Source organism: Notolabrus celidotus, chromosome 21 (genome assembly GCF_009762535.1).
Source record: "Notolabrus celidotus isolate fNotCel1 chromosome 21, fNotCel1.pri, whole genome shotgun sequence".
Taxonomy (NCBI): domain Eukaryota; kingdom Metazoa; phylum Chordata; class Actinopteri; order Labriformes; family Labridae; genus Notolabrus; species Notolabrus celidotus.
Window position 1 is genome coordinate 9232109 of NC_048292.1, and position 15006 is coordinate 9247114.

The following is a 15006-nucleotide window of genomic DNA, read 5'->3' on the forward strand; positions in this document are numbered from 1 at the left end:
ATCAATAACTCTACTGAAAGCCAATTAACACTGGTAAACAGTTTTGTCTGTCTAGTTAAAGATGTTGCATTTTATTCTGGATTTTAGTTCTTTTTAATTTGTGCATTTGTTATTTTTAGTTGACCTTCATTAAAATCCATGCGAAATTGAGTGGTGATGGACAAAAGGAGAAAATAAGTGGAACGAAAAAAGGAGTGCGATAACATTTCTTTTAGTAATGAGCATTTTTTGTTTGACATTTTATAGACTGAACAATTAATGGATCAAATTTAAATAAACTGTTCATAGAAGTCCTAACTTGAAGAATAACCTCTGATGTGAGGATAAAAGCAGTTTCAAGAGGATTTCTTCTCTTGGCATTTTTTCTTTTGCTAATTAAATTTTTAATTTTACCTTTATGAAGTGGCAAAAAAAAAAAAAGGTTTACTTTAGACTGAGATAAAAGTGAATGTTAATCATCACAACTTGTCCCTGGTTATATTTTTGCTTGGATAACAACATAGAATAGATCAGTTAATGTAAAAAATTCTAAGACATTAAAAACATTTGGTTTTTTTTTAATTTAGGACATTTTTCAAATAATTATTGTCATCAATTGCATGTCATTTTGAAAAAAAATGTTAATATGCATTATCATCAAATGTGCTAAGATAAAAATAGACAATAGTATTTTACTTGATAACATTTTCTTTGATACATTATGACCATGCTGCCCTAGTTTCTCATGTTGTATCATTTTCTGAGTGCAGCTTTGAGAGATCACAGTGACACAGCGTGAAAATCCTCCTGAAGTTCCTCATGGTAGACTTCCTCATTCTGAGTCACCTGATATTATTTACAATATACAGAGAAAAAAAAACCCAGCAGACTTCTCAAATCTTGCATCATGGAAATGTTGCTTTCAGAGCTGTGCGTGTGCAGACTCAGGGCCAGGGAGGGGGGAACTGTGAGGACATAATGAGCTATATCAGAGGGCGGATGTGTTTAAAGGCCTCATGGGACAATGAGTCACAATCAACATGACTCAGTAGTTTATTTATTTTATTTCTGAAACAAAATGTTCATCACAAATGATACAATTTACAGATAAAGGATGATCGTGACATAAAGAGCTTCAAAGGGTTATCAAAACTTCAAACACAGTTGAATGCTTTGTGCATTTTATCAAAGATGAGCCCAGGTGACAGAATTCAGTGTGTAGATGTGTAGTGTGCAATCACAGAGAAGTGTGCACACATCTGTTGTTCACTTAGAGGATGGAGAGCAAACTCAGGGCAGTGTGCAACAAAATGAAAGTGTGCAGAGACACCCTGACATTATGTCCTCTGCACAGGGTACTCCGAGAGTTTTGCAAGAGGAGAGGTCACTCCTCTGAGTCATCACTTACCATAAATTTAAAAAGGAAACATGCACATTATGACACACACGCCTGCGCAAATCTTTAAGGACTTTTTGGAACCTTTTTCTTCATAGTTTGCGTGGGCTGAAGTTGCAGTTTCAAAGAGGAAATTCGAGAATTAACATTGTCTTATTGGATAAGTTGGATGGACACATCAGCACCATCTTGTGGTGAATCTAGAAATTGCAACTTTGATTTAATTCACTATGTAAAAGTGGATTTATTAAGTCCTTCTTCAATCTGTTTTCAGCCTTTCCTTTAAAACAAGTTATCATATAATGTGGTATTATTTGTATGACTATTTTAGTTTTAATTAGAGTCTGCACTTTGTAATAAGAGATGTCTGTAATCACACTTTGGGCCAGGGTCAGTGATGTGCTAGAAGAATGTAAACATTGTCTGCTCTGAGGCCTGACTTCAAAGTGAGCCTGTGGTAACCTCCTCTCAGCGGTGGCGTGCACCCTTGACCGATGAAAAGTGAAAGTGAATGTTCATCCACGGTCTGCAGCCTCTTCCTGGAAGCCCTCTTTGAAGTCACAAAATGGATCTGATTGACTTGTGAAGTAGACACTTCTGTAAGATAGAACCGAATGGTATTTGACAACGCACATGCACCTGCTGCCTGTGTTGCTTCAACAGTTTAAGAGGTATTACATTGTATGGAAGCATATTAAAGCTGCCCTCTGCTTGGCCTCTCTGGGTTTCTCAAAATGTAACAGGATTGACGGACTTACTTCACACTTAAAGTGAAATATTTTTCATGAGACTTTTAGCAGATAATCATCCAGATTTGGATCTGAAAGTTCAAGATTATGACTAAATATCTATATAATATTTATGTTGACGTTTCCTCATTCAGCTCTACTTCTTCTCAGGGCTTTGCAATTGACACCATAAAAAATAAATGAGGCAGAAGTCACCAGCTCTGCTGCCATTACCTGGATTGAAGGACAGGATCTAATATTAAAATATCCTCCTTGTTTAACCAATTGATTTAGCATGCTAATGGAAACTAACATTTTTGCCACAGTGTCATCAGGCAGAGGTGAAACGTGCCAGAGACCTCTCCGTACATTGGTTTGATATGATGTGTGTGATCAGCTTGTCCCTGGTGTTGCTTTTGCTATAGATAATTTGGACCAATCAGAATCAGTTACTCAGCATGGTCAGGTTATAATGGACTTAAAAGTCAGATAAAATGTTATTTGGGATTGATAAAGTTTAACCCTTCTATTATGTTGCGGGTCAAATTTACCCTTTTTAAAGTCTATTTTAGGTAATATATGCCTTCCAAACCAGCTAAATGCAGCTTACAAATCTGGGCAGCATGTGACAGAAGAGTTGTTCATTTATCAACATCACTTCATAAAAAATAAAATAAAATCAAAATGTAAAATATAAATAAACAAAAATCAATGTCATGTAAAACTATTGTATTTATATTTAGGGCTTTCCAATATACATTTAAAACAGTTTTAACATTAATTTAAATGAGAAACGAGTGAGTTATCCTCATTGATCCATGAACTGTGAGAATTAAAGAACACAAATGGACCAAATATTGATTTAAATGGTTAGTAATGGAGTTAAAAATTAGATTAAAAAAAATATATATATATTGGGAATTTTTGGGGGTTCTGACACTTTTGGATAATTGAATATGCCCCGGGTCAAATTGACCCAGGAACATTATTGCTGTCCCAGAGAAACGAACATAACAGGAGGGTTAATAATGTGATAAAAAATATGGACTTTTTTTTTAGAGATAGAAGGTTGAATGTATGCATCATTTTCATCCTGAAGAAGCATACTGCAAATATTCTAAAAAAATCCATATGCCATTTGATTGTGGTGAGATAACTTTGCAGAAGCTCTTGTGGTTTTGACAGTGACTCAGGACTTACTGTAAGCAGAAGTCATGTTTAACCAATTGATTCAACTGTAGTTTGCAGTAATAGCGGACTTTAAGACACTCAAGCTGTCATGTAATAATAAAGTATGAACTACTTTTTTCAATAAGAAGCCAAGTCAACACAAACTCGGTTTATCTGATTGGCGATCAGCAGAGGAAGAGTGGAACCACACAAGTTTAAAACCCAGCCCTAGGAGGTGACCTTAGCTCTTGACACACACTAAATACACTCTGTAATAAAAAAAAAACGTTGTGTGAGGGGGTGTGTGTTAAGCGGACTTTGATAGAAGCTGGATCTCCTGTGTGTCTGAGCTCTTCATCATTATCTCGGCTCGCTGACTCATGTCTTGAGCACAGGGAACAAAACTCTTGCAGCGGCCTTGTTTCTGGCGCAATGGGACGCCAGGAGGGACAATAAGGGAGAATTAGCAGTGAAAAAAGCAAATAAATAGGTGCTTCAATACATGACAGCACAGCAACAAAGCTCACTGTTGATGAGAGGGAGAGCGAGAGAGTTAGAGAGAGAGAGGGGAGAGAGAGAGAGGCCTTGATGAAAATAAATAGTGGAGCTCAAAGGGAGGCGAGGGGCTGAGCGGATTGGAGGTGATGATGAGTGGAGAGCTGTACAAAGTCGTACATCTATGGGAAAGGTTTTAATGAGGCGGATATCAGTGTGTGTGTGTGTGTGTGTGTGTGTGTGTGTGTGTGTGTGTGTGTGTGTGTGTGTGTGTGTGTTCTCTCATCTGTGACACAGACAGTCAGAAAATCCTCAGCAATGATACTCCAAGCTTCCTGTCTCCATGTGGGTGGGTGAGGATTTGTGTATTTGTGCTATGGTCTGACAGACAGACGGGTAGTAGAGATTTGCTCCGTTTTAAAATTCCTTAATAGTGTTATTGGACACAGGCTATTTACAAATAATAGTTATTGATAATTACAAAAAAAATGTGTGCTGTCCAACATTTCTGCAAACATACATATAATGTAGGTATTCAAGCAATAAACTAGATACATTTTTAAGATCATAATTACAAGTATGACTTTAGAACTGGGAGCTTTTGTGACCTTTTCAGACTGTCCATGTGGAGAGCAAAAGCATGCAGAACACAATGGCAGCCAGGCTTCCAGCTGTTTTAATCTAGCAACAAGTTATTTATTTCCATAAACGGATATCTGCATGCAGTTGCAACAAACCATCATATCTGCTTGATGCTATGATGCAAATACAGATCAGCCTTAAGATTTCCAAGTACTCTGGAATGAAATAGAAATGATCAATCAACCTTCAACAACTTAAAAGTAGTTTTCTTTCCCTTTTAAAGACAGACCTGACAAAGCTTGTTCTTCTATTTTTACAAATCAGCATTATGATGCTTTTTCAGCAAACTAAGGTCAAGCTAGTTGTAAGTAGATAACAAGAAAATCAGTTTCTTTTTCAGGGTTTATACTGCAGAAGCAAGCTAGAATAAGGCCTCTGTGCACCTCAAAACAGAAACTAATGAACAGGCACAACCATGGGGGATATGGTGAGCCAAGAAATGGTGGTTTTTATTTTGCTGACACATCTGCAGGGGGGGGAATTTTGCTTTGCTGATTGGACTACTGTACTAAACAATGCAGAAAAGGAAGAAATGGGAAGTTGTTTATGGCTAATGTCTGGCTACACTAGACAAGCTTGAGGAGCTGACGATCATTCCCACAGGCATACATCTGATATTGGCAATGTTCCAGCTGTGCAATGTGCAGTGCTCTGGAAAATTGGGACGTAGCAGTTGTTAGCTAGTTCTCTTGAAGCTACTGATTTGGCATTAGCCTTGTCAATGCTACCTAGACTGGACATCTGCTGATAAACAACTTGATTTTCAAAGTATTACTCAACATTTCAGGAGTCATGCGCAAACTATAATGTTACTTAGTATGTGAAGTAAGCTAACTCCCATCACAGCTACGGTTAGTCCAGCAAGATCATCCATTTAAATTTATGGAACGAGTTGAAGGTGGTGCTCATTTATTCTGTTTGAGGCATTTTCAGGCTCAAACATGCTACTGAAACAACTTCATCCTTCAAATGTCTAGTTATCAGATATTTGAATTGACTAAATCATAAAAAATGATCAACTGATTTATAATTAATGTGCTGCACCCAATCGACAGAAATATAGCAAACTAAGGTGTAAAACACCTTAGTTTGTTTTCATACTGTTTCATCATGTTAGCCATCTAGTCTTGCATTGGATGACAAATACACAGGTAAGGTCACAGCAGTGTCTCTTGTTGATCCCTGACAGCTCCAAGGCTTCACAGCAGCAGGAGGCCTACAGTCCTACTGTCAGTCCTCAGTTGGATTTAAAAGAAATCAAACAAGCTCAAATAAATACCAATATAATTAGCACTTGTCAAACGACCAAGAAATTGTAAGGTCCTGGGATCAAAAGTTCATGACATCTCATTCACATTGTTAGCATTACATGGCAATTCAGCAGACAATCAATGATGACTAACTGAGGAGAGCTAATTAAGGTGGAGGGAAGGACACCTGAGACTGTCAGGATTCACACTGATGCAGAGTGACTTATTACCTCCCAAGTCCAGGATGAAGTCACATGACATTCCTACACAAACCTGAGTTTGTCCTACGTTTGAGTGTGAGAATGCTCTCCTGGCCTGTAGGCATGTGTTCCAGTAATGGGTAACAATTCATGGAAATTGGTAGAATTTGAGGGGCACAGATAGCCTTACGAAAAAGGTCAAAAATAGCCATAAACATATTAAAAAATCTAGTATATTGCACACAAGCTGATTCCATGGTAATCATAGAGGCTGTGATTTAAATATGATTTCCACAAATTGAAGAATATGAAAGAGATTCTGCAATTTGAGTTTCAAACTACACCTAATTTTCAAACTCACATGTAGCCATAGAGGATTTTTATTGGCTGAAAGACAACTGTAAAAATGCATTCCTCGTTTAAAACACCTTCACACACATACTGTGAGTGAGATAAAGAGAACATGTTCAGGTTAGATATGTATTTAAACCTTTGTATGCTTGAATGTTATGTTTCGGATAAAAACGTTTTTGTGCTCACTATGTTGAACAAGGAAAAATATTTTTATTCTACTCTGAAATGATGTCAAATGAGTGACTGACAATATAAAATGTTGTTTTCATGTTTTTTCATACAGCGGTTCTGATCTTGCTCCTATTAAACTCCCTTTTATCAAGATGCTCTATGTGGGAATTAAATAAGAGAGCTTTATTTGAATTTGGGAAACATGCATTTAAGCTAAAACTGTTCTCAACAATTAGAAAACCACAATTCCATCCACTGTAATAGGATAATAATATCAGAATACAATACAATGTAACAAAATGTAATAAATAATAAAATAAAAGCATTTTTATTTGCAGGATCATTTTACTCTGAGTCACTGGGCCTAAAGGGCCTAAAACACTTGTTCAGCAATGACGCATGAGCAATGGGTGACAAAAGTCCAGTTGAGTGGCCTTCCCATCCCCATAAAATACTCTCCCTGTGTTAAGAAGGTAAATTACTGTTCTATTAAGATGCCTTGCTCATGGGCTAACAGAGAGAAGCCCACTAACCCCAGACAAAGACTCAGGCTAAAGCCACACAAATATACCAGTTGTTCCAAATGCCTGCTCTTAAAGGAATGCAGCTAGGTAGACAAAACCCTCTCTCTACGTTTACAAGAACCTGTTTTCTCATGCCCACTCCTCGTCACCATCCTCGTCACATTTTTTTTTTTCCACAGTGCCTACAAGTGCCTGGCATATCTGCGGTGAAACTATTCTGCAATGTTGGCGACAGAATAAAGGCAATTAAACACAGTTAGCACCATGCTCGGACAGCCAGGCAGCTAGATGTCTCGCCAATTAACTCTCTGTATAAGGAAAGAGAAGAAGAGGAGAGGCAGAAACAAGACTCTAAGATTAGAATCACACACTTTCCACTCTCTCACCTTCCCTTTCTTTGTGTTCAATCAGTTCTGCATTGTAGCAAATGTACTAGTCTCCTATTTTACATGTATTATCTATTAGTACTCCAGTGGCAGTGACAGCTAATTTAGACTCAGATACAGTAATTTAGATATAAAGAACTTACTTGCAGTCATGCTTGCACCATCGGGTCCCTCTGGGATCTGCAGCTATTGTCAGTTTCTCCCTGCAGTATATACTTCTGGGCTAGTTTCTCCACTGGGTTCCAGCAGTGGGCCCTTAGTTTTTCTTTCTAAAGCCCTAAAAAGAAAATAACAAATGTGATGTTTTTTCATTTGAATGGTGGCACAAGAAATGCTGATCGTAAATCTTTTTCATGTTATTGTACTGGATATTTTCAATTGCTTTCTTTATCCATTCAATAACAAAAAATAAGGAAATTATTGTGGGAAATTGTTCTATTTGCCTTTAATTTCCAGTTAACTTGTGATATTGTCAAGAATTAAACAAGGCAGATGGTTGATAGCAGTGTTTTCCAATCAATTTGGCTTTCACATGCATCAACTGATTTTGGTTAGGCCTCAGCCACAGCCTCCAAGACGCTTTGATCATTGCTTGTTGTTAGAGAGGTCACTGCAATAATCAAGTTTGTCCAACCATTCACTCCAGTATTCTCCAATAGTACAATTTTTGATTAAACATACTGATTAGTGCTTTGGAAATAGCCATGCATCTGTTCATTTAAACTTTTTAAGTATTCCCCTATGGTTGTGTACTTGTATGTGTGTAATGTGTGTTTGCAAACTTATACAAATGAACCATTTGGCCTTTCTCTCTGTCACAGTATCTTTATTTTATCCCCCACTTCAAGCCTTTACTGCCAAGGGTGAGGAGAGTGAACTTTGTGCTGGCATCGCCTTTTTCCATACCAAACTAATACAGCTCACTGGTTTCAGTGCTCAGTGTCTTGAGAACAAAAAAGGTTATTGATGTCAGCTAGTTTTTGGCGCTATGCTCAGAGCACTCTCTGTTGAAAAAAAGTCAAATTTCGGGAAAACTGCGCTCCTTAATGTCACTTTTCCATTACCAACCAATCAAAATCAAGGAAGGGTGGTACTCCTGATCTCATCATTGTCAACAACGACGACACTTAACATGGGCCTTCTTCATCTGACAAATCAAGCCCAGCAGAGATCTATTATATCTGGGCTGAAAAACATAGAGAATCGTCTATACAGTGGATAACATTTGGGACAATGAAATGTCAAAGGGTAAATTCTGTTACCAAAGACCAAGTTCTCAATCTGAACATATCGATACTGAGGCAACAATACATTAAGTTTGGAAAAAGAGTGAACAAAGTCCATAGATGTAATTTCTTTGTGCCTCTTTGGAGGCACAACATTTCAGTTAAAGACAGAAGGATACTCTAATAGATGGCTACAGTGTGGATATGACAAATATAGCACTGTCACTAATATGAGTTAAAGGTTGAAATTTGATAATGTTTTTTCAGTGTTGTTGTGAGTAATAAACTCTACAGCAACCAGGCTAACAACAGAAACCATCTTGAGCTTACAACTTTATTAATTACTGGTAAAACACAGTTTGAACTAATTAGTATAATACATGCAAATTAGCATAAGTACACACAGACAACCACATTCAATAGTTCATCTCCATGCTGCAATTTCATTTCCCTGTCCTTATCAAGACAATCAGTGACAAATTCAAGAATAAATTTAATAAGGATAATGTGAAAATGTAATTACATAACTGGTTAATATTCTGCCTAATTGTCATTTCCTAACTTTTGCTTTGATCCAGTTACGGACTGTCCTGAAATGTTCCATTCCTTCTCCAACCAAGACAACCAGTGGTCAATTACTCAGAGAAATGACGGGCAGAGTTTTTATGATTCTGTCCCACATCCACACAGCTGGCCTCAGATTTGCTCCCCACGACCCAGTGGCACCATCCATCATTCCCGCCCCCGGTGTCCCTACGTAAGAGCCTACCCCAGAGCACAGGTCCCTGTTTGGTACCAATCCCAAAACACATGGAAGGTAAGTGGCCACAAAATAAGTTTGAAGTAACATTGTATGAATCAGTTGTATTTCTTTAAGAACAAGCCTGAGTTCTAGAATGGAACTCTCTAAATGTTTTTCTGTCAAGAAAAGTAAACCGAAGGCCGTCTCAATTAAAAAAAAGACGATCTTTGCAGCATTAATAAACATGTTTACAGCCTGGTTCAAAAAACGGCTTGGCTCTACGTAGCTAATTTCTCTATCGGCACACACTGTACAGGGGGGTAATTTTTTCTAACTCGACGGTTCAGAAGATATTAAGATTACGAGTTGTTGCCCAAATAAGGACATGACTGACTTGACTCCCGGGCGGGAACACAAAGCTGTTGGCTAGGAGGCTCAAACTCCGCCCCTTTATGTCACACTCTACCTGGTTGAGTTCTGCATTTCCCATATGGCTGCTGCCGTCAATTTGCTTCAAAACAGCGGTCAGGAACAGATGGGTGACGTCACGGATACTACATCCATATTTTATAGTCTGTAGGCTACACTCAGTGCTGCTGTTTGCTAAGTGTTAACACATGCTAGCATTCTAAAATAACATTGCTTTTTGGTGTGATGATCCGGGAAGGTAAATACTTATATAATGTGGGAAACTTGAAAATTCATGGACTACTTATCTGATAACTGCTAAGACAAGACCAGACCAACATATTTAAAATGACTAACTTGCATCCATGCCACGCTAGCTAGGTAGCTAGCATGGCTAGAAATCAAAGTAGGCTTTTTATAATTGGCTATTGTATGCCAAGAAATAAATGGGTATATTTTTGTAATCTGTTGGACAGAGTTTCAGCAAAAATACTAATGTTTTATACGCCAGTTTTCAGTTGTATTTTGTTCGCATGTCTATGTAAGATAAATTCCAGACCAATAGCCAAAAAAGCATTGCAACGGTAAACAATTAGCAACTACTATTTAAGATCAGTACTATCCTTCCTTTTTATGTATAGTGGTGTTTAAATAGCTGCTTTAAATCTACTTTTGCTTTGTATTTTAGTGAACACTGTTCTATTGTGCCTCTAAATATATCCACATAATCTATTCTATTTACACAGTATCCAGACAAAGAGCTGATGACAATGCAACAGCTACCACCTCCAGTTTAATAGATCCACTATCAATGTGAGTGGTTCTTATACAAACACCTCCTCTAATGAGCCATATATTACCACAGGCAGATAATTACTGAGCTGTCAGGTTAGGAAAATGTTGTCACATGTCTAATTACAGAGCTCTATCAAATGCATCAGCTGTCATAAATAAGAAACAAGAGCAGGTCGTAAACACAGCGGGTCTCCTCAGGTGAACCTCCTCCTGCCCGTTAACATCATCAGTGCTACATTGTCGTCTATTCAGCACAGTTAAGAAGCCTTTTAAAAAAGGGTCAGCTTAAATGGGCTGTAAAATGAAAAATACTGTATAAAATGATGTACTTTGGAAGCTTTCCATTTTCCTTTTTGTCTCCTTAAATGCTGCTCTCAGTTTCTCATGCTATCTGGCTTGACTGGGACCATATTGCTGCTGTTCAACACGTAAGGAACCATTTGAATGAACTCTGTGTTTTAAGGGTCATGTCTTTGGAATTCTGTCTCAGGGGATTGTAGCACCATTGTCCAGCTCACGAAAAACCCCACACAATGTGCTGACAGATCACTGAGCCATAACTAGCGGCTACAATTACAGTATGCCAGTCAATGTATGCAGTATGTGCATGCATAGGCCCTTGCTAATACTGTATCTGCATTTTTTTTTTGATTGCATGAAGATTGCAGCTCTCATTTGGGGTTAAAATAAATCAAACCCCTGCTTTGCTTTGATGCAAATTTTGAATTTTAGATGTTTGGGATGCGTAGGGGCTGTTTTGAAAGGAGCCAAATGACTCCCAGATCGGCAGTGGTTGTCTCTTTAGGGAGGAAGGGAGATATGAATCAGACTATTAGAGCAAGAGGAACAGAAAACATCCCCACATTGGATGGATGACTGATACACTTCAAAGCATTGTTGCAGCATGCTTCTCAGTCCTGCAGGAGGCCTTTCATGTGCTAAAGTTGCTCCAGTGTGTTTGTGTGCATACGTAAATGCATGTGGGTGTTTGTGGATCCATTACTGCCTCAAGGAACAAGCTGCCCCCTTCACTACTTAAATAATAGAGTATGGAGGATGCAGGTGAGGATGAAGAGGAGGAAGACTCCATCCTTTTATGCTACTAAGAGAAAAAAAAAAGTCTGTGTAGATTGACGCAAGTTTACTTGCTAGGTTTAATCTGGATAAAACCTCCTTTAACATGTATTTGTATGCAAAAAGACAAACAACCTGTGAGATTTACAGCTGCTAAACACTTTGGACTCAGAGCTGATAATCTTGCATTGCAAATATTATATGCCTATGTTATGTATGAAGCTTCACGACCCTCTGTTTATTTTATACTGACATATATGGAGTTCATGTGATGACAATTGTAAGCTGTGTCTTGAGTTTGAGATACCGTTAATCATATTGAGGTTTTGAATTAAGCTTCGCAAAATGAATGATCCCTATACGGTATCTAAAAAAAATGTTGTGCAGAGGTTTGTTGACATATAACCATTATTCAAAGGCACTGTGAGGAGTTTTTAATTGATTTTAAAAAAGCCTGACTCTCATACTGATGCTTCTTCATGGCCTACATCGTAAAATGAGATTATCAGTGACAAGATTGTTTCTTTTTTTATGCTGAGTTTTAGTGCATGTATTCAGGGTGGCCTTTAAGACTATTTGAAAAGTACTTTTTTCATGTAAGCTTAATTTTTCTAAACACTTCCATTTGCTTGACACTATCTTTGGTCAAGAATATGCAGCATGGTGGGGTTTGTCTGGGCGATAAGATAAGAGAAGATAAGATATTGCTTTATTGATCCCCCGGGGGGAAAATTCAGTTGTTACAGCAACTTAGACAAGAAGAAGTATCAATAAGTAAAATAAAATAAAATAAAATAAAATAAAATAAAATAAAATAAAATAAAATAAAAATAGATAAATAAAGATAAAATACATTTTAGATATATACAATGTTACGAATGGAATTTAGATTAAAAAGTAGTAATCACAGGCAGTATTAAAATGATTCAGTAGTGACAGGTTGACATGCTGTGATAATGGTTGGTAATGACAGATTAAGCAATAAACAAAAACAAATATGGGTATGTAATATGACCGTGAGTTGTAGTAACCAATAATAATATAATATAACATAATATAATATAGCAAGATAAATATATAATATAATATATTATGCATTATAATGCCAGCAGCAGTCAAGAAAGTCAGTTCTATAATTCCAATGTGAGTAGCACCTGTGCATCATGTAACCTCTTGCTTACTAATGAGCAGTGTAGCTCACTAACTTTTCAATGACATTAGCATGGACAAAAGTATTTCAGCAAGAACTGCATGCCAAATGTATTTAGAGCACATATCATTATGGGAGCTCTTTCTTTGTGGTCGTCAAAACTCCTGTGTTTAAATATAATATGCTGCAGTCAGCTTTTTTGGGGAGATTGAGATCAAATTGTTCTCACACATTCTGTAGGCTCTTTATGCTAAAAAACTGCTAAGTTTACAAAATCCTAAATTTACAGTACCAGTTCTCAAAAAGTGCTGTGTATAACCAGCTCTGTGTTCTACATACAACCATGGTGTGTTCTGAAACTGCTGTCACATACAACATTGTGAGTAACACTACAACTCAACGTCTGTTTGACTAATATCCATGGCAGAGCCACTGAGTCACGGTGGAAACAGACACAACTTTGGTGTGTTGCTGGGTGGTAAATGAATCCATGCACAATTTTCCATGAGTTCGACTGGCCAGCATGTAAACACTGTGACAATTAAAGAGACAGCGGTTTGTTTTAAAAGACAACATTTTGTAAGTGGAACCTCCCCCATTCTAACAAGACCACGCAGAACCATTAAATATAAAGACCCATTCCATCGTAGCTTTCAAAAAAGAGTCATCAAGTGACTGATCCACAAAGCATTATACGCTGTCACAAATGTACTGATGAGAAGGGCAAAACAGAGAAGAATGAACTTAGGAAGGATGACGGGAAGAAAAATAAGAGGAGAAACTTTCAGTGGAAATGATAAAGAAAATGCTAGAGAAAAAGGAAAAAGCAGACGCTCAGCCAAGGCTGGTGTGAAGGAAGAGAGGATAGGAAATCAGAGGTATGCGTGAGACAAGGAGAGAACACATAAAAAAGGAAGAGGGTGTCAGGGCAGCAGGGACACCAAAGCAAGCCAAAGCACTGGAGACCAGCGGTGATTGGTCTGGACCACCCATCTGGACTGGCCGAGTGCCTGGGCCGGCTGGCAACGGTTTGCCTGCTGGACTTGATGCATGGATGAATGAACAGAGGGATAACGACGGACAGAAGTCTCGTCTAATGATTTGAATAGATGGAGCAATGTGCTGTAAACATTAAATATGTCAATGCAAAACACACATGCTATCACCAGTAAGTGCACGCAATTAAGGCTTATTCCATATATGGTATCACTTCTGCAGGATACAGCTGGATTTAATGCCTTGTCCTAACATAACCAACTCGTTTGTCACCACTTTTCAACTCAGTGACCCAAAAATGCAGGGTGGTCATTGTAGAGTTCCTTGTTCTGTATTTAATGTCATAACTTCTAAATAATCAAAGTGGTTTCTACTGACTTATGTAAGGGATAAAAAAGAGTGTATAAGTTTTAGGTTCTAATGAAATTAAAATGTTCACTACTCCAGTGAAAGGAAACAATCTTATTTACAACTTGGCAGCCCAAGATATTTGTAGTCCGCCCGGCTCACAGAGGGCTTCAGCTCAGCTATTACCCAAAGAGATAACAGTATGCTGCTAACTATCATGGGGACACTTTCATATTATCTAATACAGTTGACCAAAATAAAATAGCAACAGACAGATTTTGGGGCTGTCTTTTTTTCACAGAGGAACTGCTCTAAACATGGTTTTAAGACCTTTTTACAAGCCCAGCTTGAAGTCAAAATTACACAGCGGAATTGAAATGTGATTAGCTAATCAAATGAAGCCTCTGGCTAAAAATTGTACTTTCTACGTGACCTGAGATAATTATCCCTTAAAGGACGACATTCTCACTGTGTAACTTTAGTTCACCCCTGTTCAGGCAGAACTATATATAGGTAACATACCAAAGTGAGGAGGCTGATACAGGACTTTTTATTAGCTGTTAGCTTAAACACACGTGAGGGAAACATTGGACCTCATGCACCAATATCTTCTTAAGATTTTTCTTCAAATTGTTCTTGAGCAAAGGTCTAAGAGAGGTCTAAGGCAGATTTGTGAAGCTTTTCTTAAACTACAGATTTGTTCTCATCTGTGTTGTTTAATTGATCAAGGCCATGTCCTCGTAAGTTTGAAACTTGTTCTCAATTTGTGAATTCAATCAGAAACCAGTTTTGCCTCCGACTACAAGTGAAAAAAAGTGTTGTAGTAATATTATACGCATATCGGTCTACACACATGGCCAATAAAGTTGATTCTGATATTTTTAGAAGTTCTTACTTCAGTCCTTCGTTTATACCCATTTAACATTTTGCCCTTTGGACCAAACATTACATGATTGAGATGAAGCAGATAAA

General features: G+C 37.7%; 1 protein-coding gene across 1 annotated transcript in view; it reads left to right on the forward strand.

Moving 5' to 3' along the window:
• The window catches only part of tfec (transcription factor EC), a 55967-nt gene that overhangs the window by 474 nt on the left and 40487 nt on the right, over positions 1-15006 (forward strand). The window contains exon 2 of the mRNA XM_034673281.1: positions 9100-9338. Within this exon, the coding sequence (XP_034529172.1) occupies positions 9117-9338 (222 nt within the window). The 5' untranslated portion in view covers positions 9100-9116. The remainder of the gene's footprint in view (positions 1-9099; positions 9339-15006) is intronic.